Below are 24,510 nucleotides of genomic sequence, written 5' to 3'. Positions count from 1 at the left end.
AATTAGATATTCAGCACACCCAATGAAAAAGGCTTAATTTGTAGCAATACTGATTTGAAGAAATTTCTGTCACGTGACACAATTAATGAAGGTGGCATCAGGGAGGCAATGTAGCACACTCAGACGACAGAAGGAAACTGCTCTTTGATTTCATGAACAAGCAATGTGTACACAAATAAACTTTGGGATATGTTGGATACAAACAGAGAAACAATTGAAGGTGCACTAATCATGTTTGGATGTGTAGAAATGGAATTGGGTGGAGGAAGAACAATGATCCTTATTAAAAGGTCAAGAAGGATGCAACCACAATTTCTTTCCATTCCAGACTATATGGTCGGTATCACTGATATTTAGGAGACAGTAATTTTAACATTGTCTCTTCAGGAGTGTAGAATAGACACTATCCTGTTTAACAGTACCTGCAATGCAAATCACTTTACATACTGTAATGTTTTTAAATTTCAAAAGAATGCTGCTACAAAATAAACCAGAGAAATAAAACAGTAAAAAGAAAGCTGAAACAGTCAAGCATGATAATTAAAAGAAAATAATCAGCTAAATATCATTTTCACTCTAAACAATACTACATTGAACTGTTATTTAAGTATTTACATTGCAATTTGCTGAAATATACATTATAGTAATAATATAAAGCTCATAAACATACATGGAAAGCTTATGGCTCTAAGACTTGGTAAGAACTTCTTTTGCATGCTTAAGAAAACAATTTGTCTTGCAAAGAGCCCCCACCCCTCTACACTAATTGTAGAACAAATATTGTGGAAAGCATGCATACTGTCTATAAAACGTACGAGAATAATTACTGTGCCACCCTTTCAAGTCTCAGTGTACCAGTATCAATGCCACGTGCTAGAATTGATGCAGTCACTTCTCAGTGGTATACATCAATTAGAAATAAAATAAAAATAAAAACAGAAGTTGCTGGAAATGCTCAGCAGACATGACAGCATCTGTGACCCTTCCTCAGAATCAGAAATGTTAACTTTGACTTCTCTGCAGAGATGCTGCCAGACATGCTGAGCTTTTCCAACATTTTCTGATTTACAGTATCCACGGTACTTTTGGTTTTCAATTAGAAATGCCTCACCACAATTTCTGGTATTCAAATAGTGAGGACACACAGCAGACCCTGTGCAAGGATGTTTGTGTAGTACATAGGAATAGGAAATGCTCAAGGATAATGCAATGGAATATTTCTGCAGCATGAATTAGTTAAACTTAGAAAAAAATGAGCAAATATAATTTTCTTCTCAAAGAAAGATTGTTTTATATTTTAAGTTTCTAAGTAAGCAAAACCTTGAACAGGCTTGGTGTGGCTTGTTCCAAAAAGTATTCTGCAAGTGAAGCCCATGGTGCAGGACATATTTCCAGTTCCAATTTTATTAAAATCAAAGCAATATTTTTTCTTCAAAAGTTCACAGTGGCTAAAGCACACAGACCAAGGTTTCCTGGTTGCTCATATATGAAGCTTGGAACGATGGGATTTATAATTGTGCCATTATGACTTTAATACAATTCTAAAACTGTAGTTAAGCACTAATAATGAAGATTGTAAACCTGACTTATTTTCTGTTGGTGATTTTCAATCGCGCATTTGACAACATAAGACTTTTTACCCTGGCGCAAGCATTCAATTCCATGAGATGAAGTCTCGACTGTGTTTCCTAAACACACCTTCAGATTTACTCTAAAAACATGCTGAAGTGTCAGTAAGGCAATGCTTCCTTTGTGACTATCAACTGACACAGAAAGACATATCATGCAAGAAGGTATAAAGATCACTTTGTTAATAATGAATTTCTATGAAAAGTTATTGGGTATCATTTTGTCCACTCACAACATTGCAGTACCATTAAAAAAGATCAGCTATCAATTTTTACCATACAGATTAGGAGTTTGCACCTTCTCCCAGTGTCTGTGTGTGTTCCCTCCCACAATCCAAGATGTGCAAGTTAGGTGAATTGGCCATGCTAAATTACCCATATAGAGTTCAGGGATGTGTGGGTTAGGTGCATTAGTCAGGGGTAAATGTAGAGTAATATGATAGGGGAATGGGTCTGGGTGGGTTACTCTTTGGAAGGTCGGTGTGGACATGTCAGCCAAGTGGCCTGTTTCCACACAGTAGGGGATCTATGGTTCTATGATTCTATATTATTTGTGGGGAGATTTTTCATTTTACTGGCACATCTGGAAGCATTTACTGTAACTTCAGTCCTACATTTGCCAAGAGGTGTGAGCGAGGAGCGTGGATGTGGTGTATACGGACTTCAAGACATTTGATAGGTTCCCCATGGTAGGCTCATTCATAAAGTCAGGAAGTATGGGATACAGGGAGATTTGGCTATCTGGATTCAGAATTGGCTGGCTGACAGAAAGCAGAGAGTGGTTGTCGATGGAAAAAATTCTGCCTGGAGGTCAGTGTTGAGTAGGATCCCGCAGGGCTCTGTACTTGGATCTCTGCTCTTTGTAGGTTTTATAAATGACTTGGATGTGGACTTTGAGGGGTGGGTTAGTAAATTTACAGATAACACAAAGGTTGGCGGTGTCATTGATAGTATAGAGGGCTACTGCAGGCTGCAATGCAACATCGACAGGATGCAGAGCTGGGCTGAGAAATGGCAGATGGAGTTCAACCTGGATAAATGCAAAGTGTTGCATTTTGGAAGGTCGAACTTGAATGCTGAATATAGGATTAAAGATAGGATTCTTGGCAGTGTGGAGGAACAGAGGGATCTGGGTGTGCAAGTACATAGATCCCTCAAAGTTGCCACCCAAGTGGATAGGGTTGTTAAGAAAGCATATAGTGTTTTGACTTTCATTAACAGGGGGATTGAGTTTAAGAGCCGCGAGGTTATGCTGCAGCTGTACAGGTCCCTGGTGAGACCACACTTAGAATGCGGTGACCAGTTCTGGTTACCTGACTGTAGGAAAGATAGAGGCTTTGGAGGGGGTGCAAAGAAGGTTTACCAGGATGCTGCCTGGACTGGAGGGCTTGCCTTACAAAGAAAGGTTGAATAAGCTCGGACTTTTCTCTCTAGAGAGGAGGAGGAAGAGAGGAGACCTGATCGAGGTGTACAAAATAAATGAGAGGAATAGATAGTCTCTGGCTGTTGACTCTATCCCCAAGGGCAGGATTGACTGGTACAAGAAGTCATTGTTTGAAGATATTAGGAGGGAGGTATAAAGGAGATGTCAGAGGTAGGTTCTTTACGCAGAGTGTGGTGAATGCATGGAATGTGTTGACAGCTGTGGTGGTGGCAGCAGAGTCATTGGGGACATTTAAGCAACTGCTTGACATGCAAGTGGATAGAAATGAGTTGATGGGTGCATAGGTTAAGTTACTATATTTTACATTAGGATTAAATCTCAGCACAACAGCATGGGCCAAAGAGCCTGTTCTGTGCTGTACTTTGCTATGTTCTATACGTTTTCAACCATCTGTTCAGAAATGATATTACACATCTCTAGAACACATAGGACTTCAAACCAGGTCTCCTGATTGAGAATTAGGGACGCTACCACTGTACCACAAGCATCTGCATATTGTCAGGGCGATTTTTATGGAAATAAACATGGTTTTACAAAAAATCTTTACACTCATCATGCGATCCCCTTTTACTGGACAGTGTATATTTCATAATAAAAGATAAATGCATCTCAGAGCAAGACTTGACAAAGTGAAAATTGGTAGTAGACTTGGAAAAATTGCAATTTCAGAAAATTTTGCATCTAAAAACTTTACATTTTATAGTGTTTTTAATGTAACAAAATAATCCAAAGTATGAACAAGGAGTTAATACAAAATGAAGAGGAGATGACTAGGGGAAATGACTGACACCTTGGCTTCAAGAATCTTATAAAGAGGAGAGAGGCAGATATATTTAGGAATAGAATTCCAAAGCCCAAGACACAATCGAAAGTAAAGACACTGTAGTGGAACGATTTAAAAATCAAGGATGTGAATATTAGAGAACTGCAGAATTCAGTGAGCTGTAGGAAGTTACAGAAATACTAAGAGGCATTTAATATGCAGACAAGAGAACATACGAGCACTTCAAAACTGAGTGACTGTCAGTCCAAGTACCAGATTAGCTCAGCGAGCAGAATGTGGTGGGTGAAGGAAAACTGATGCATATTGATATGAACCCAGAGTTTTGAATGAGCACAGATTCATGTAGATAGAAGCTGTCCAGAGACATTCAAATAGTGATATCTAGTAAGAGAAAGCAACAATGAGGAAATCAGAAGGGAAAAGCAAGGTTGGAGTTGAGCGATTCTAAACGTTACTACTCGAATTGGAAATCAGCATTAAAAAAAAAGAGGAATCACAGCATCAGTCAGAAACACCTCCTGACACACCAGCTAATACAGCTAGGAAAATACAGCTAGTCATATTTAGCATTATTCTTTGCCAATCCATGATGTTTGTAGAAGAGTGCTAGAATAGCTTTACAACTATATTTAACCATTCAAATATCACAAGCATGTGATAATTTACGACTGACATCTAGTCAGAGAGTTTGTTCCTATGGTTCAATCAGCTTTTGAAATGAAAAGCAGAGGATTTTAGAAAAGCTTTTTTTCCCCTCGAAGATTAATGTTTAAGTTGCCAAAAATCTAAAACTTCTGTCCCTGCAAGTATTAGATCATTTTTTGGCTCCTCAATCGACCCCCTCTTGGCTTTTTGTTCTCTCCCTTTATGGTATTCAGCAGTTAATGCTTTCAAATTGGACACAAACTTTTTCCAAACCCACTTTGAAAATGTCATATTTGGTTTCAAAATGGTTTTCTCTGATAATGTTGTTAGATAATCCAGTTGGCAATTGTGGCTCTACTAACAACGGTTTGCGATCTAGCTAGAATCATCAGCTTTCAAGTTGCTGTGGCAACAAAAAGAAAATGTGGTGGCTTAAGGGAATGACACAAATGCCTCTCAAGGGAACCAGATGGGTTTCCAAATTTTTATCTTGTGATCCTTCTCTTTTTGGTTATGTCACAGAAAGAAGGAACTTGTTCAATTAAAAATTATTTTATTATTTACATATCGGTTTAAAAAGGTATGCTTAAAGGCCTACAATACAGTCGTCCTGAAAGTATTTCCACTGTTGATAAACTAAATCAAAAACAAAAGAATGGATAATAAAGTTTAGCAATGCCTGCTACATCTTGAGGATTAAATGAGGATTTCAATACTTAGAGGAATCTGTTTTGACATCATTGCCCAATATTGCTGGTTGCAGGCTTCTGTGAAAATCAAACACCAGGAGAAAACAACTTCGTGACAGAATGATGATTTTGACCATTTTTTGAGATCCATAATAACAACCTGAGAGCTGTTGGTATTTCAGAACTTGAAAACTTGAACTTTGCTGAAAAACAAGACGACTGCCAGAGCTTTTGATTTTGCACTCCTCAGGATGAATGTCAGAATGCCAAAATTTACTTTAAAACCTCGCACTCTTCTCTCCTGTTGTATAAATCATGTACATTTGAAGCTTGACATTCATGCATCGGGCCTGATAAGTGCAAGATAAAAAGCTTCAGTAACAATTCTCAGTTTTCAGCACTTAACAGTGATTTCACTCTAACCTCCAAAATTTAGACTGTCGATGTCAGCAATTGGCAACTAGGGCACATACAATCAATGCTCCCAGGCAAACACATGAATTGGTCTCCAAGTTGCTGCACATGGAACAAAGACTGCATAATTGAACAGATCACCCACACATTACAATGCATTTGTATTAATGCAACAGGTAGTTAAGCAGGTAATTTGAGGTTCATTATAATCTACCCAATTAAATAATTAAAGGGGGAATAGGTGGGCTTGATGTGTCAACGGGGCTGTAAGACCGAGTAGACAATAAACAAAGAAAGGTGTATTGGCTTCTGTTTCACCAACTGGCTTGAATCTGAACCGATGTTAGTAGATGGTTGCCTAAAAAAAGGCAAAGATTAGGAATGAAGTGTTCTTTTCAGGCAGAAAATTGCAATTACAGTTACTTCAGAGAGAAAATTTTGAAACCAAATGTAAACTCTTGGGACATGAATTTTCAATGTTTGGCAAAGCTGAAATAATTAAATGGAAAAATGAAGTGGTTGTGAACATGGGATATGCCTTCACCAAGATAAAAAAATGACATGGACTTGGCTATGTTGCTTCCTAATAGAAGTGGAACCAGATATAAAGTATTCTTAGAGATGGAGTCTCAACAACTGGTTGCTGAGCAAGGTTTGAAAATTCTATTAAAGTTTATGGACAAGTTTTAAAAGAAAGATTACTTATTAAATGCACTGAGGTATGGCCAAACTTTGTGAATTTAGAGACCAGAATGAGTAATCAATTGAAGAATATATAATGGCATTTAAGAGACTTCTGCAAATTTGTAGAAATCTTCACAAAGAATTTCTAATTCAGAAATTTCCTTAAAGTGTTGGACTGTGCCAGGTGTCAAACATGGACAGACTTCTAGTATTAATTGGAGTTAGATTTTCAGGGGGAAAAAGAAAAACAAACTTTTAGAACAGATATTAGGAACCTTAAATATTTTCCTGGAATATTTTTATTCCCAGAGGCTTTATGGCTTAATTGGGGTATTCAGCAGAAATGCAACAAACAGAGAATTCAATGATAATGATAATGTGTGACCATTTCATTACAGACCAAAAGTGCCAATATGAAAAAAAAAGAGAATCAGGAAACTAAAAAATTAAGTGAGGATAGATGGGCTTGAAAAGGCAGTTTTCTCTTGTGAGTCAGTCCTGAACTATGGGCGCTGTTCTAAAATTTGGGGTCATGCTTTTTAAGACAGATTGAGAGAAAAATAAGTCTCCTATTGGTTTATACAACTTTGAACCACTGAATTTTTTTTAATGAAGAGGTAGATTAACTTCTGTGCCTAACTAAATGATGAAATCACTCTAAAGGATAGATGTGAACATGGAATTCAAAACAGATCAGCCACAATTATATGGAATGGTGGAGCAGGTTCGAGAGGCCAAATATGTTTCTATTTCATATGTTTACATATTCATACACATCTGGCAATTATAACAGCCAGCAGGAATTGGACAACTAGAACAGTAAAATAAATCCCCAGAAAGCTTGGGCTATGTTCATTTGTTTTAGGTGCCACTTGAAATAACAGTGTACAATGAACTGATCTAAAAGGAAATAACAAGGTTTTAAAAGTTATGCACAATATGGAAGGTTTAAGAGGTGGAAACAGTGATACTGATCAGGTGGAGAGAACTGCACTAGTTACAAGAAGTTTCAGCTCAGCAATGTTAGACTGCAGAATCATTTAATTACACTGTTTTGGTCAGTGAATGCATGTTCAGAGTGTGTGGATGGATTGGTTAACATGTTACCTAGATTCTTTAAAGCAATAATAGAGCAAAGTAATGTGAGGGAATTTGAGAGTTTTAACCACTTTACAACAACATCATGCTGAAATCACTAAGAATAGTAGTGATTCCCTTTAAAATAGCTAGTGTAAGTCATTTACATCAAGTCAAATGTCCTTATCAATGAGGAGGCTCTCCATGAAAAAGGTTCAAATGAAAGTGGAAACTGAACATGACAAGGCACTGGCTTTTAAGTAGTCTGTAGATTTACACAACCCATATATTACTGTATACCTTGTTGTAATGCTTCACATGCTAATCTTCAAGATGCCTATTTGAGTATGACAGAGTTCATCATGTCCTTGGTAAGAAAGAATAGTGAATATTTCCCATGGTCTTAGGAAGCCAAGAAATTAAGATAAAGCAGTTCAAAGCTCCTGAACTGCTGAAACATTGGCACTAATGGAAGCTTTAGTGGTGCACTTGTCTAATATTCCAAAGGAAATCTTATACAAAAAAAAGCAAATGTTTGCCCATAGAGTATTGTGTGAATAATCATAATCTTTGTGACAAAGTACATTCAATGAAGGGTGTCGCTGGGTAAAAGTTTGAATGCTGACCTTGCTAAAAACAAAAAGGAAATATTAAAAATAATTTTTTCCAAAACAAAGTGGGTTAATGCAAACACCAGTCTTCATACTACTTCACACAAAAAAATGTTTAAACACAAGCATATGAAATAAGAGCAAGAGTTGGCCATTTAGCTCCCCCAGAATCCTGCCTACTTTCCTTAAAGTATCACCTCCAATAAATTATTGGAGATAATCAAAAGGGAGATGTTTCTGGTGTGAGGAAAATGAAATTAATATATTCAACTTTTATTTGGGCCACTTTGCAATCAACCTTCTCTTTATTCAAAGAAAGGTAAACATGGAAGGCTGATTGCATTGGATGGAATAAATATACACTTTTGTTCCTGATCACCTAGGTTTAAGATATACAATAAACAATTTGTGATATTGTTCATTAGCTTTGCTTAAAAACTTAAATATTTCCACAAGCTTTTATCTAAAAAGATAATGGGATTCTTTATATTGCAAGTAATTAATTGGTGATTTTCAAATTGATTAATCAAAGCAAGAACATGCAGAACTGGAGCGTGGAAGGAGCTGCAAGACTCTGTAGTTAATAATCTTGACCCACAATGAAAGTGTCCTCCTTCCTGCCTTACTGAACACAGCCATCTTATTTTAGTATTCAGTCATTGCTTGACTGTCCTAGCACATTCCCTTTGGTAAACTCTCTTTTGTAATGCAGATAGGCCAGAAGCTAAAATTTACCAAAGACTCCAAGTTCATACCTTCCTGTTCTGCTGCCCAGAATACTGGATCTACCTTCAATCTAGTTAGTTAGTTACCTCTATAAGAGGCTCCCTCATGAACCGACCAAGGTTGAGAAGTCCTAGTTGACCAACTCCTTAATCATAGATCCTTCTTCCCAGACTCTTTTCTCCATTAAATAAATTCGATGTTTATATATTTTCAAGAGATCCTGCTATACAAGTAAACCGAAAGAAATATTTTATCTTTCAATACTATCCATTATCACCTTCGTCAGCATTAAATGCATTTGAGCAAAAGAAAAATGTTTATTAAAATTTGATTGCAACCACTCTTTAAATCTACAGAGAGTAGAGGAATGCAGTTTAGCAGCCAAGGGAAAGATGAAGTTCGTTATTTTTACATTTGTTGGGCAGAGATTTGGATAAGAAGTTACTTACTGCAGCCAAAGCTCAAGGTGCGTGCTATGTGGGTTCCTAAAACATAAACCATAAGAATATTAAATCTTTCTAGTTGTATTCACAGAACAAGAAATTAACACTTTATAACTCTTTGAAGAGATCATTTAATTGAAAACGCACAACATATTAAAACCAATTAAATACAGGACCAACTTATAATCAAAATGCAGTGAATTGCAAGGAGGAAATATTCGAGTGGATTGAGGTCTGCTGTGATTGAACAAAATAGTTTGGCTGTTTTGCAACAAAGTTTAGCTCCGTCTGAACAGCAACAGAGTATTCATTCCATCTATCAAAGGTTTGCAGTCAAAAAAACCTAACTTTTTTCAAACAATTTACAAAAAATGTAGTATTCAGCAAAATATACTTTGGCTCAGGTGTTGAAAGGAAAAGAGAACAAAACACAAATTTAACTGCATCACAAGGAGGCATTCAATAAACTCCAATGTTGTGTTGCAACTGAGGGTAGTTAAGTGATTGAACCATTTGATTCCAACATAACACACAGCCTAGAAGGGGGAGGCCCATTGGGCGCTGTGAGCCTGTTCCCTCATTGAATAAGATGATCATATTGTCGTCTCAACTTTACACCACTTTCCTGCCTATCCCTTGCTAACCATAGATGTTGGCCAACACGCGAATCAATCTACCTCTGTTTTAAAAATATTCCATCATTTCAGTACAACTTGACCTTCCTTTGGGAAATAAAGCAGGGCAAGTGGGACCAACGACCATAATTCCATTAGTTTTAAAAATAGTGATGGAAAAAGGATAGAACTTCAACTTTTCGATCAAGTTAAAAGAGAGGAAGGACAATTTTGGTGGTATGAGGCAAGAACTTTCGATAGGAGAAAGTCAGGACTTTAGATGCTGCAGATCAGAGTCAGAAAGTATAGCACTAGAAAATCACAGCAGATCAGGCAGCATCTCAGGAGCAGGAGAGGTGATGTTTCGAGCATAAGCTCTTCACCAGGAATGGGGTGGGGGGTGGCAGGGTGCAAGGGGACAGAGATAAATGGGAGGGGGTGGGGCTGGAGGGGCAGGAAGGTAGCTAGGAATGAGATAGGTAGATGAAGGCGCAGGTGGAAGTGATATGTCTGAGGGTGAAATGGATACGTGGGAAGGAAGATGGACTGTTCAAGAGGGCGGTACCAGGTTGGAGTTGTTGGATCTGGGATCCAAGTGGATTGAGGTGGGGGGGGGGGGAGAAAGGGGGTAAGAGGAAACTGGTTAAATTGACATGGATTCTGTGTGGTTGGAGGGTTCCAAGGCAGAAGATGATGTGTTCTTCCTCCAGTCATCAGGTAGCTAGGATTTGTCGTTGGAGGCCACCCAGGAGTTGCATGTCCTTGGCAGAGTGGGAGAGGGAGTTGAAGTGGTCAGCCACAAGGCAATGGGGTTGTTTAGTGAGTGTCCTGGGATGTTCTCTGAAACGTTCTGCAAGTTGGTGTCACATCTCCCCAGTGTACAGGAGACCACATCAAGAGCAACAGTCACAGTAGATGAGGTGTCTGGATGTGCAGGAATATCTCTGCTGGGGTGGAAGGATTCTTTGGGGCCTTGGATGAAGATGAAGGGGGAGAGGGAGATGTGGGCACAGGTTTTACACCTCTTGTGGTGGCAAGGGAAGGTGCTGGGGGTAGAGGGTGGGGAAGCATGGAGCTAACGAGGGAGTCATGGAAGGAATGACCCAGCCACTTTGAGGATGAACCCTTTATCTTCTGCCTTGGGATCCTCCAACCACACAGAATCAATGTTGATTTCACCAGTTTCCTCATCTCCCCTTCCCCCACATTATTCCAGATGCTTCTGCCCCCAGCCCCACCCCCATTTATCTCCAAGCCCCCTTGGACCACCCACCCTACATTCTTGAGGAAGGGAAGGGCTTATGCTTGAAACATCAATTCTCCAGCTCCTCAGATGCTGCCTGACCAGAAGAACTTTCAAAAGTTGCTTAAGGCCAAATGGGGTAACTAGAAAGAGAATAGGGCCCCTTAATGATAAGTAAGGTAGTCTATGTGTGGAACTGCAGAAGAATGGGGGTAATATGAAATGAGTATTTACTGTGAAAGAGGATATAGAAGCTATAAAATTTGGGCAAATAAATAGTGATATCATGAAGTGTCCAAATTACAGATGTGGCGATGCTGGAGGTCTTAAAAACAGAGGTAGACAAATTCCCAAAACTGGATCAGATGTACCCTGGAACTTTGTGGGAAGCTAAAAAATGATTGTTGGGCCCCTTGCTGAGATATTTGTCTTATCAATAGCCATTGGTAAATTGCAAGACTGGAGATTGGCTACAGTGCCTTTACTTAAGGTGGTAAGGAAAAGTCAGGGAACTATAGACCAGTGAGCCTGACATCAGTGGAGAGGATTCTGAAGGACAGGATTTACATGTATTTAGAAAGGCAAGCACAGGTTAGGAATAGTCAGCATGGGTCTGTGTGTGGGAAATCATGTCTCACTAACCCGATTGAGTTTTTTGAACTCAAATAATGAAGAAGATTGATGAGGACAGAGTGGTACGCGTGATCTGTATGATCTTCAGAAAGGTGTTCAGCAAGGTTCTACATGGTAGACTGATTTAACCGTGTTAACCACACGGAATACAGGGAGGACTAGCCATTTGGATACAAAACTGGCTTGAAGGTAGCAGACAGAGTGGTGGTGGAGGGCTGCTTTTCAGACTGGAGGCCTGTGACCAGTGGAGTGCCACAAGGATCGGTGCTTGGTCCACTGCTTTTTGTCATTTATGTAAAATAATTTGGGATATGAACATAGGAGGTATAGTTAGTCAGTTTGCAAATGATAATGAAATCGGTGATGCAGTGGACAGTGAAGATGATTACCTCAGAGTACAGTGGGATCTTGATCAGATGGGCCCATGGGCCAAGGATTGGCAAATGGAGTTCACTTTAGATAAATGTGAAGTGCTGCATTTTAGAAAAACAAATCAGGGCAGTACTTATATATGAAATGATAAGATCCTGAGGAGTGTTGCTGAACAAAAAAAAAGACACTGGAGTGCAGATTCATAGTTCCTTGAAAGTGGATTTGCAGGTAGACAGGGTAGATGATGATGTTTGGTATGCTTGCCTTTATTGGTCAGTGCCTTGGAGTATAGGTGTTGGCTGTACAGAACATTGGTTCGGCCACTTTTGCAATACTGCATTCAATTCTGTTCTCTCTGCTATCGGAAAGATGATGTGAAATTTGAAAGGGTTCAGAAAAGATTTACAATGATATTGCCAGGGTCGAAGAGTTTGAGCTAAACAGAGATAGTGAACACGGGTTATTTTCCCTGGAGCAGAGGCTGAGGGATGACCTTATAGAAGTTTCTCATATCATGAGAAGCATGGATAGAGTGAATCGTCAAGTTCTTTTTCCCCAGGGTAAGTGAGTCCAAAACTAGAGGGCATAGATTTAGAGTGAGGGGGGAAAAATTTAAAAAGGTACCAAAAAGACAACTTTATCATGGGGGATGGTGTGTGTATGGAATGAACCGCAAGCATAGGTGGTGAAAGCTAATACAATTATAACATTTAACAGGCAACTTGATGGGTATAAAAATAGGAAGTGCTTAGAGGGATATGGGCCAAATGCTGGTAAATGGGACTGGATTTATTTCGGGCATCTGGTTGGCATGAATGAGTTGGACCGAAGGGTATGTGTCTGTGCTGTATATCTCTATTACTCCATGACCCATTCAGCCTTCATTGCTCTCTGTGGATCAGAGATTAGATCACAAACCTCTTTTTTAAAAAAATTGCTTATCTCTATCCGAAGTTGAAGTCCGCTTTTTCAACAGTGTTCCCTAGTCTCTACCACAAGAGGAAACTTCTTTTCAGAATCTATCCTCTCATTATTGTATGTGTTTCAATAAGATCACCTCTCTCCTTTCTAAATACCAATGGATACAGGTCCAATCTGCCCCCAGCTTTCCTAACAGGATATCCCAGAGCCCAGAAAGGAGTCACATGAACATTCTCCAAACTATTTCTAATGCAAAAAAACACCAAAATTGTACACAGTACTGTAGATGTTGAGCCAATACAATTCTAGCAAAACATTTATACTTTTATATCCATTCTCTTTGTAATAAAGTTCATTGGTTTACCTTTGTTATCATTTGCTGTCCCTACATACTAACTTGTTGTGATTCACATACCAGGACACCCAAAGCTCTCTGTACCACAGGATTCTACATTCTCTCCATTTTGTCGAGGGAAAAAAGATCATTACTGAGTACAGTATTGAGCATTTGCAAAATGAATTATTTCAATGAAATGTCAGATCGCAAAACTGAAGCCATGATATGTACGACTCCAAGTAAGACGTCCTCCATTATCAATGTCTGTTCATGGTTATGTTCATTAAGATGCTGATCACCAAGGACATACATCCCTTTTTTATTGGGTCTGCCAAAAATCAATAAGTTCTCATTTACATAGTTGCTAAATTTTTGACGACTCAATTAACATATTTATATCCCTCACAGGCTCTCTTTATATAGACTTGTATCGAGCCAGAACAGGTTTTATTTATACATCACTTCCTAACCATAAGTATAGATTGATGTAAACTAATTAATGACCCTGTCACTCAGTGTGCATGCTTATCAGTGTGAGGGGGGTGCCTGGCATGGATGGCTGGACAATCTTTGCTCAACCTTAGAAACATTTAACATTTGTCTAGTCTGGCATTGTTCAAAATGAGCAAAGGCCACGTGGCAAGTTCCATGCATAAGCCATTTTACACTCCTCTGCAATACTAAATTGTGAACAACTCTTAAACACTTGCAAGTTGAACACTCCACATGCAAGTTAACTTTTCATTTAGCAAAACCACACATTTTGGCACTTTCTTCCCCTTCAATAACAGCCCCTCTCTACACTACATACAAGTATCTGTCTCCAGACACTAAGAGCTGATAATTTTGTTTATGCTAAATTAATTTTAAAATGACGGTTGAAGGAGAGATATAGTTATTTGATTATTTCATTGGAAGACTGTTATTGTGGGTGTTGTGGTTTTGCAAAGTGAGACAGAGTGCTTGTAACCACTTGCTTTGCCTTAAATTGGTATTTATCAACTGCATCACACAATATTCAGTTGGTTGTGTACAACTATAAATGCCAAGAATGAATAATTTGTTCAATCAAGAAATATTTCACACATTAAAATTACACTCAAAATTGGATTAGGAGAAGATGGATGAATTTGATGCAACAACTCTCATTATAGCCACCACAGTGCCTGACAATATAATGCATGCAGCAAACGGTCTTTGTAATGTAACAATGAAACACAACAAATGCTTGAAATTATATAGCATCCTTATGTAATACATTCCAAGATACCTCACAGGAGTATTATAAAAGAGAATTACACCCCAAACCACATAAGATGACACTCGGGCTCACTGCCAAAAGCTTAGTGAAAGAATTCAAGTTTAGCAGATCTAAATGGGAAACAAAGTTACAAAATCAGAGGGCTTTCGGGAGGAAATGCTGGAGCTTTAGGACCAAGATAGAGTCAAAGCCTAGCTAACAACAGCAGAATGATTGAAAAATGGGATGTCCAAGAGGTCAGGATTAGACGAGAACAGATCTGTGGAGCTTGAGGAGATTAAGGAAGGAGCAAGACTATGGAGGAATTTGATGTTTAACCATTTTCTATACTGTAATTTACAACACTTAAATAAACTGCTTCAAAAGACAGATCTATACATAGTCTGAAAAACATAAATCCCATCATTGGTTGCTCAAGGCAACTTGAATTCTCCAAAAGCATTTTTGTAGAAAAGGTCTACATCTCATAGAAAGAATTAGAATTAGAGTTGACATTTCATCCACATTAATCTGCCATAATAGGATAATGGCTTTTCACACTATTCTAGCAGCTCTAAAGATTAATCACGAACTGTAACTGTCTTCCAAAAAAGTTAATGATATAATCTTTTTTCCTTAAAAGCTTGAAAAGCAGATCCTTGAACAAATATTGCTGCTAAAATGAAAATATTCAAATGCCGGCAACTAAATCACTAATACCACAGACACGTTTATCTGATCGTACAGAAGTAATGTTAAGCATGGCTTAAAATCTAAGTTATTTATATTTACTCAAACAATATAGATATTAACTAGTACCAAACTCTATCCTTGAAATCAAAGCATGTTTTGAAGGAAACATTGGAAATTCATGAGCAGTAGAATACGATAAAAACTTCTACTCACTGTTCTGAATCTTCACTTTGGTTTCAGTAACTGCTCTCTCTAGCTGCACTTCCTGTTTCTGCTGGTAGTTAATGTGGGGAGAGATTGAATTTTCCACTGGTTTCACTGGTGTTTCTTGATGCTTTGGTGTTTGAATCTCCACCTTTTTTGGAGATATCTCACTCAGGGATGGTCCAGAACTTTCTGTTCTTCTCGGAATGGATTCAGCAAACTTGCTTCCTGTGGTTTCCAATCTCCTTGAGGCGATCTCCTGCAGTTTTGTTCCAGAAACTTCTGTTCTCCTAGGCACCATTTCTGGAGGCTTATGGCCTAGCAGTTCGGCTCTTTTAAGACCAATCTTTGGTACACCATGGCTTGCACCATCGACTTGTTTTGAAGACAGGTCAATAGAAATTTCTGCTCTTCGAGAAACAGGCTCTGGGTGCCTCGGTCCTGTAATTTCAATTCTTTTGACGGATGACTTTGGGGATTTAGCATTAGGCGCTTCTGCTTGTTTTGAAGTTGGATCTGCAAACCTTGACCCCAAATCTTGATATCTGTGTCCAGATGTTGGCGTTGATCTCAGTGGAGGAGTTGGACCTCGCCTACTTGAAACTGAGGAATTTGGTGTCTGATCAACTTCCTCGACTTCAAATGATCTCTTCAAAGCTAAAAGAGAGAGAGAGAGAGAAAAATATACACCAATTAACTAAAAGATTTTTTTCCTATTATCATAATTTTTCAGCATAGACCATATAACCATTATTCCATGATATAATTTGCAGCCCTGCCAACATGACCATAGCTTACAAACTCCAACCCATAGCTGCACCAGGTTCCTGGACAATTAAGAACAAGTAGAATTTCTCATCACTGCTCATTCAGAATGGGTGCAATTTTAACTGTTTCAAAGTCCACTCACTTGTGAAGAACTAAAATTGCAGCCAACATAGCATTAATTGTCACCAGTCTGGCAGAGTTTTAAGTTAGGAATTCACACCCATAAGAAACTGGGATGCATTCTAAGGCCATTTCACACAGGCTTCCTTTCGCCTTTTGGGAGGATCATATTCCTCTGGTTGAAAACAAACTCCAAAAACGTTTCAGGGCAGAAAAGACAATGCATGAACCTGTTACACTTAGAAAAAAAATCTAAATAACGATTCAAATTCAGCTGAAAGTCTCATAACAGAAAATGCAAATTGTTAGTTTCACAATCAATAGTCATGTGTGAAACTGAGTACATTTCTAAAATATGATCCTTCACTGCAAGTGAACTAGATTTTGCTGCTTTCACAAAATAAAGCGCAACAGCACAATTTATTCTGCTGTGTGCAGAGACTTGTACCAAATGCAAAGCAGAAATTGGACAATATTTAAGATCCCTTTTCAGCCCCTTGGCTGGGCTACAGAATATTACCACTTCCAAAGACTCGTTATGATACACAAACATATGCTTATTGTCTCATCACATTTGCAAACTTTTGAAGGTCATGATTTACTATCACTAGAGGAATTAGTGTTGATGCATCAATATTTATTCTCCATTATGTTTCTACTTAAAAAGGTTAAGGCATGGGCAACTACATTTTACACAAATATATTCCCTTTATTCGACTTTCTAGATGAACAATGTTTCCGATAGTGTGCTCTATACCCTCAAATAAACAGTTTGGAAAGAAAGCAAAATTACACTTACTGCACATACTTTATATTACAAAGCAATGGAAAATAAAGAAGTAAAATTCATTAATTTGTTTCATATTTTCCTCAATTATAAGCCCCAAAAATCTTAAGTTTTTCATTGTGTCCTATGACACCCAGAAACATGGCAAAGACAGAGTTTCACCAGATTCCCTTCGTAAGCAAGAGTTTCCTGGTTGCTCTAGAAGGGGCAGAACCTCTGTTCAACATTAACAGAGCTAACAGCAGCCAGAGCACGGAACATCCTTTGCTGGGCATTCCTATACCCCTTAGTTTCAGTTCAGACTTGCTACTTCTGTAGAAACCCAGAGAGTCAAATCATAACCTCTGCAAGACAGATAGGGGTCCCATGAGTACTGGCCAGTGCAACATGTGAAAATCTGAAATAAACAGCTGGCTTCATGGAGACCATGTAATCATTGTTGATTGTTGTAAAAACCCATTTGGTTCATTAATGTTACTTAGAGAAGGATGAATGGGTCTATGTGACTCCAGACACACAGTAATGCAGTTGACTCTTAAGTACCCTCTGAATAATAAGCGATAGTCAATAAATGCTTTCCTAAGCAGTGACACGTACAAATGATTAGATTTTCAATAAATGTCTTTAAAACAAAGACATTTTGAACAAAGCAGCCTCGTTAGACAGGGGCCGTGAGATTGCAATCAGGAGAATTAAAATTGGGTTCTCATAGTAAAGTCAGTAACCTTGGCCAGGTAGACCAAAGGTGCCAATGTGGCACTTGTCCAGCTTACCTCACCTCCCCTTTAAGCCCCAGTGCTGAAGGATCCCTTAAGATTTCAACCAAAACATTAAACACTGAATAAAGTTTGAGCTGCAAAAAGTATAAAAAAAGGGACAAGTTTTCAAATGTCCATGTCATTGGTCTTAATCCAATGGAACTCTGATCTCAACATTATCTTTGTACTTCCAGGTGACATTATATACAGCAAGATTCCCAGGATATTACCAGCAACAGTTTCACACAAGACCACCTATACATTGAAAATTCATGAGCAATGAGATTACAATTCCATCACATCACTACATTTCAAAGTTAACAATTGTGTTGCTAGCACATGCACTAGAGGTAGGGACAGGCATTCCAAATTAGTAAGGGCCAAATTAAATTGCATGGTAACCTTGAAAATATGCTGATGTGCTCAATTGCTACCTGACATGATGGAATTATTGAAGAAAGAAAATCCTTCAGAAAGTTAGTCACTAACAATAGCAGACTGCATGAGCATGATTCATGGTTCTTTATTTCCTTGCTCTGTGTAACCAAGTGAAGTAATGGCAATTCATCCAACATAGTTGGTGAAGCAGCTAAACATAGCAGATTAGTTAGCCTATTAGATAACAGAAGTACCACATATGTGACTGTTTCGATCCCTAAATACAGACCTTTACAAGTTGTATAGAACGTGAGAGTCAAGCCTGCAAAGTGATGCCGTCAAATAGAGATGTCCATCACTGCAAAATGCTGGTTGAAGACAAAGAAGACTCTGCACTAAGGATATTCCCTTGAAAGGGAAAGTGGAGGTTGAGAAGATTTATTTATCAGTACATTGAGTACAGGAGTTGGGAGGTCATGTTGTAGCTGTACAGGGCATTGGTTAGGTTGGTTTTGGTGTTCCTGCAATAGGAAAGCTGGCGTGAAATTTGAAAGGGTTCAGAAAAGATTTTCAAAGACGTTGCAAAGATTGGAGGGTTTGAGCTATAGTAGAGGCTGAATAGGCTGGGACTATTATGGGCATGGACAGGGTGAATAACAAAACATCATTTTCCCCAGAGTATGGAGTGCAAAACTGGAGGGCACAAGTTTAACGTAAGAGTGGAAAGATTTAAAAGGAACCTAAGGAGCAACTTTTTTCATGCAGAGTGCAGTGCATGTATGGAAAGAACAGCCAGAGGAAGTGAAGGCTGGTACAATTACATTTAAAAGCCATCTCGATGAGTGCAGGAATAGGAAAGATTTAGAGGGATATGGATCAAATGCTGGCAAATGGGTCTAGATTCAGTTTGGGGATCTGGTCAGCATGGACGAGTAGACCAAAGGGTCTGTTTGCATGCAGTACAGCTCTATGACTATATATTTATGGGGAGCCCAATACTGGTCAGTGAATTTACAAAGAGTGAAACAATGAGGCCTGGAGGAGGGTGGGAAGAGAAAATTCCCTAGAATAAACAAGCAACATTCATGAAAATAAGTGATCTGACAATGAACATTAATATTTATACTAACAGTCAAAAAACCGAAAGGATTGTGGGCTAATATACATTAGCACAGGTGAGGAGGAGCATATAACAAGAGGAGACAGTTCATTCACTGATGGAAGTAGCATTTCTCCCAGATGAGGTGTCAGTTGTCCATATGAACATCATAAAGATACTAATCTGAATCCAGGACAGTGCATTTAATGACTAAAAGGAGGTGGGAGTGGAGAATGGATACGGAAATAGAGCATGTGGATCTCCAACAGAATCACTAACAGAAGCAATTATATTATTCAGGATATCACATTAGGAAAGAAAGATCAGTAAAAATGATCTTCTCAAGTAACACTGCATTGAACTGATATCACATTCCCCTTGCTTAATCCAGAGGGAGAACACCCTTAAGATTGCCCAATATAGCAGTGTATCATTCATCTGGGAATGAGGATTAGACAATAGGGTTAAGCCTACAGTCATACAAGTCCATGGGAAGGGTATAACATAAGGATTAAAATTACAATCCCAGGCCATTGCCCATACACCTAACTCAACCTAAGAGAAGGGTTGGGATAATAAATGTTTGAATCGTTGCAAGCGGACTTAGAGGGGTTGATGTACCAGGTCAGACCCTGGGGTACACAATGAGAATTTGAAGACAAGCAAGAACATTTACTAAAAAATTGCAGCATTAAATTATCTGTTCCCATAATACTCCAAAACCCAATCAGTAACAAGTCTGCCATTAATGCCATTAGTTAGTCCAAACATCCCTTAAACAAAGTTGCTTTCAAACAGGTAGGACAAGACTTCTCAACAGAGCATTGGAGTGTGACAACAATATCTTCTACTCTCAGATCACAGATCCTATTGTTGTTGAGGACTTTGTTCATTTCAGGGGAATCCCTCCAGTATTAGCACATCAGAGTGGCCCATGCTACATTGGAATAGACATAAATATCACGAAAGAAGCAGACTGAACAAAACTATCAAGTAATCAGGAGGGGTAGGGTGTAGGTGAGCTTAAACAAAGATCTGGTTAACTGGAGGACTCTGCTAATAATGGAGCTAAACCAGCAAGAATGCAGTATAACTTGGTGAGAGGTAGGTAGGGTGGTAGCTGCCATTGCATCCATCACAGTCCTGTTGATCAGTCTCCATATTTGCTAGCATGGATTGATGGCATCCTCGGTAGTGCAGATGGTAATTCTGGCCAATAAAGGATACATCCTGGTATCCATTGGAATCTATGTGCTTTTCCCAAGGCTGCATCTGACTGGGGGCAGAATAGAGGTACTCAAGCAAGAATGGGAGGATTAATAATGAAACTGAAGTGCATGATAGTTTTATGGTGTTGCATTTATATTATTTGTTCAACGTATGATGGGGTACTTGATTTTAAAAAGTTGATTTCGGATGGTCAGAGTATTGAGGACAGGAGTTGGAAGGTCATGTTGCAGCTGTACAGGACATTGGTTAGGCCACTGTTGGAATATTGCGCGCAATTCTGGTCTCCTTCCTATCGGAAAGATGTTGTGAAACTTGAAAGGGTTCAGAAAAAATTTACAAGGATATTGGCAGGATTGGAGGATTTGAGCTATAGAGAGAGGTTGAATGGGCTAGGGGTGTTTTCCCTGGAGCATCAGGGGCTGAGTGGTGACCTTATAGGAGGTTTATAAAATCATGAGGGGCATGGATAGGGTAAATAGACAAAGTCTTTTTTCTCTGATGTGGGAGAGTCCAGAACTAGAGGGCATAGGTTTAGGGTGAGAGGGGAAAGATATAAAAGAGATCCAAGGGGAACTTTTTCACACAGAGGGTGGTACATGTATGGAATGAGCTGCCAGAGGATGTAGTGGAGGCTGGTACAATTGTAACATTTAAGAAGCATTTAGATGGGTATATGAATACGAAGGGTTTGGAGGGATATGGGCCGGGTGCTGGCAAGTGGGACTAGATTGGGCTGGGATATCTGGTCGGCATGGTCGAGTTGGACCAAAGGGTCTGTTTCTGTGCTGTACATCTCCATGACTCTATAACAGTAATGGCCTAACCGTATCATTCATTCTTCCAGAGCACAGCAAATGAAACAAAAGGGGAAATGAAGGCCAGAAAAGTGGGTTGAGTCACCATGGAAACTAGTAGATGCAAGGCTGAAGATAACAGGAGGCTTGAAGGAAGTTCAGGCTAATAAATATGTACTACAAAGTTCATTACTGAGAATTCAGTGTTAGAGTATTCAGTATTCAAGTTCAGGTATTAGAAATCTTCTCCCTTGTATAAGCTTGAAGAAAAGCTTTGTTTCCCTGAATCAGCCAGACTTGACTAGCCATTTTTCACCAGGACAGTGGCATCCAGAGAAGAAGGATTCAAATAACACCAAATGAAACTCTGCATTTGTGGCTCTTATATCTTTCTAAATGTATTCCAAAAATAACTTGCTGCAGTTTTAGCTTAACTCACAAATATTTCATCTGTGTCAACCTAAGCACTTGATTTAATCCATGCTACCTACACACTTTATCACTCACTTTTTATTTGCATTTTTAACGACATTGAAAACTCAGCCTGCTTCCAGTCCCACCAATGGGGATGAAGAATTACTCTGGATGCTACATGTAAATAAGCTCCAAATGTCTTTTCTGTTTGTCATGAATTTTTAAACACATTCCTTTGGTAATTGTCATCATTTCACTTGTACTGACCAGTAGAATTCTGAAGGAATTAGTTCACAATGCTACTATTAAATAATATTTACAGCTAGTAAATACATTCTCTAATGAATTGATATCATTGTACATACTTTAATTTCACTGGAAAATTTACTAACACCACAGGAGGTCAATAAAATGCATTTTGAATAATGCCAAGTGGAGCAGCAGATTTCTCTCTCATATCCTCCAAAGGGATGTGGATGACTATAAAACCATTCCACAAATGCCACCAATTTTGCACGGATAGTTGCAGCAGTGACGTAAATGAGGGAAATTATAGAATCTTACACAAAATAAGTCTATTCAATCCATTCTGTCTGTTCCAGTCCCCTTGGCAAAGAGTTTTGTTGAGGTGGGTAAACTAAGGAGAAACAAGTCAAAGTAATCAATTTCTTAGGAGTCTGAGTATCATTGCAATGGTCATAGAGTCAGTTGTGCAGCACAGAAACAGACCCTTCAGTCCAACCTGTTCATGCCGACCAAATATCCCAACCTAATCTAGTCCCACCTGCCAGCACCCGGCCCATATCCCTCCAAACCCTTCCTATTCATATACCCATCCAGATGCCTCTTAAAATGTTGCAATTGTACAAGTCTCCACCACATCCTCTGGCACCTCATTCCATACACGTACCACCCTCTGCATGAAAAAGTTGCCCCTTAGATCTCTTTTATATCTTTCCACTCTCACCCTAAACCTTTGCTCTCTAGTTCTGGACTCCCCACCCAGGGAAAAAACTTGGTCTATTTGCCCTATCCATGCCCTTCATGATTTTATAAACCTCTATAAGGTCACCCCTCACCTTTTGATGCTCCAGGGAAAACAGCCCCAACCGGTTCAGCCTCTCCCTATAGCTCAAATCCTCCAACCCTGGCAACATCCTTGTAAATCTTTTCCGAACCCTCTCAAGTTTCACAACATCTTTCCGATAGGAAGGAGACCAGAATTGCACGCAATATTCAAACAGTGGTCTAACCAATGTCCTGTGCAGCCGCAACATGACCTCCCAACTCCTACACTCAATGCTCTGACCACTATGCCAGACTTCTGAATCAGAGCCTGTAGTATAATCTGCGTGGTAAACTTAAGCAAGAACCTGCTCATAACAAAAACAACAGATCTGAAGCAGTGGCAAGTGTCCTTCTCTTCTTTTACTCAGCTTATATCAAGTTGTTAGATGTCTTTAAGGATACACAGATTTTAAAGTGTCAGGTGGTTAGCAGTAAAACAGCAATATTAGCTGTTCTGTTGCCAAAACCATATTAAGACATACCTTATTTAAGCAACACTCATAGCAATATCTGGCAGAACAGGAAAGTTCATTCTACATGCCATCAGTATAACCTACAAACCTGATCTCATTTTGATTGGCAAGTACTGGTGGTGATATTGGTAAAAACATTAGTCTCAAGGGAACAGGAAGCATAATGATTAGTAGCAACCAAAAGGATATAATTTATTTCATTCTCAAAAGTAAGACAATGATATCACTCCCATTTCCTTAAGGAAAGCACCTTTAAAGCAAGCATTTCATTTTGTAAGAGCAAAATACTGCAGAGGTTGGAAATTTGAAATAAAAAGAGAAAGTGCAAAGGTATGTGATAAATCTTCCCCTCTCCCAACCCCTAATGAAGCACAGAAAACATCTATTTTGTTTTCCACTGACCACATTAGATCCATCCAGTGGATGAGGAATGATACTTCAGGCAATAGTTTTCTTTAAATCATTTTGCTTGATTAGCTTGAGTTTCCAAGAGATTCAAACATTTATTTACTCAACACTTTGAACTTCAATGACCGACTGCCTTTTCCATAAACAATAATCCCTCTCCCTGTGCACAGTCCAGTGGGTCCTATGGAGTATTTAATTACAATCTCTCTCTACAACTTTCGTTTCTAAAATGATACTTGCTTATTTTCAGGAAACTAAAATAAAATGAAAAACTAATAATCCAGTGCAATGCAATTCATGGCATTGTGTGACATATCTGTAAAATGAATAAAGAGGAATGTCAAACTTTTTGTTTACATAAAGTCCAGATTTCATTGCAATGGCTTGTTTTTAAAGAGATTTATCCATGTAGAGAGCAGAGACGAGGAAGAAGTCTCAAATATTTGGCAGAAAAGAATTTGAAAATTTAATCCTTAAATCAGGACTAGCAGAAAAAGTGAAGGTTGCATTTAAAAGAATGTAAACATCTAGGGTCACTTTTTTTCTCTTCTGCCTAAGAAAGATAAAGGAAATGGGTTTACTAACAACCCAGGAGGTCAACTTCATATTCTATAACATCTGTGTTAGAAATTTTATTTTTCATCAGGTTTATCTGCATGTTACTATCAGACCACCCGACAAGGGTTTCCACTTTGTCTGGTCTCTCTTCTTCCTTTATTTTCCCTCATTGTTGCTGAAAATTTGACCAGAGATTTGAAGGGCAGATAACGGAACTAGAAGAAAAAAAATCAATGCAGACTAAGCGAATGGG

At 38.8% G+C, this 24,510-nt stretch overlaps 1 protein-coding gene across 4 annotated transcripts in view; it reads right to left on the bottom strand.

The window, feature by feature from the left end:
* LOC140463954 (septin-9-like) overlaps window positions 1–24,510 on the bottom strand; it is a 299,673-nt gene that overhangs the window by 135,332 nt on the left and 139,831 nt on the right. For 3 of the 4 annotated variants that reach the window (XM_072558447.1, XM_072558450.1, XM_072558448.1), the window contains 2 exons: window positions 15,412–16,059; window positions 9,152–9,187 (listed from right to left, as the gene is read on the bottom strand). In XM_072558447.1, the coding sequence (XP_072414548.1) occupies window positions 9,152–9,187; window positions 15,412–16,059 (684 nt within the window). The remainder of the gene's footprint in view (window positions 1–9,151; window positions 9,188–15,411; window positions 16,060–24,510) is intronic. The other variant, XM_072558449.1, reaches the window with a different exon arrangement.

The sequence above is a fragment of the Chiloscyllium punctatum genome, chromosome 39 (assembly GCF_047496795.1).
Source record: "Chiloscyllium punctatum isolate Juve2018m chromosome 39, sChiPun1.3, whole genome shotgun sequence".
In the NCBI taxonomy this organism is placed as follows: Eukaryota; Metazoa; Chordata; class Chondrichthyes; order Orectolobiformes; family Hemiscylliidae; genus Chiloscyllium; species Chiloscyllium punctatum.
The sequence above is the reverse complement of the archived record's forward strand: the minus strand, read 5'-3'. Positions and strand labels throughout refer to the sequence as shown.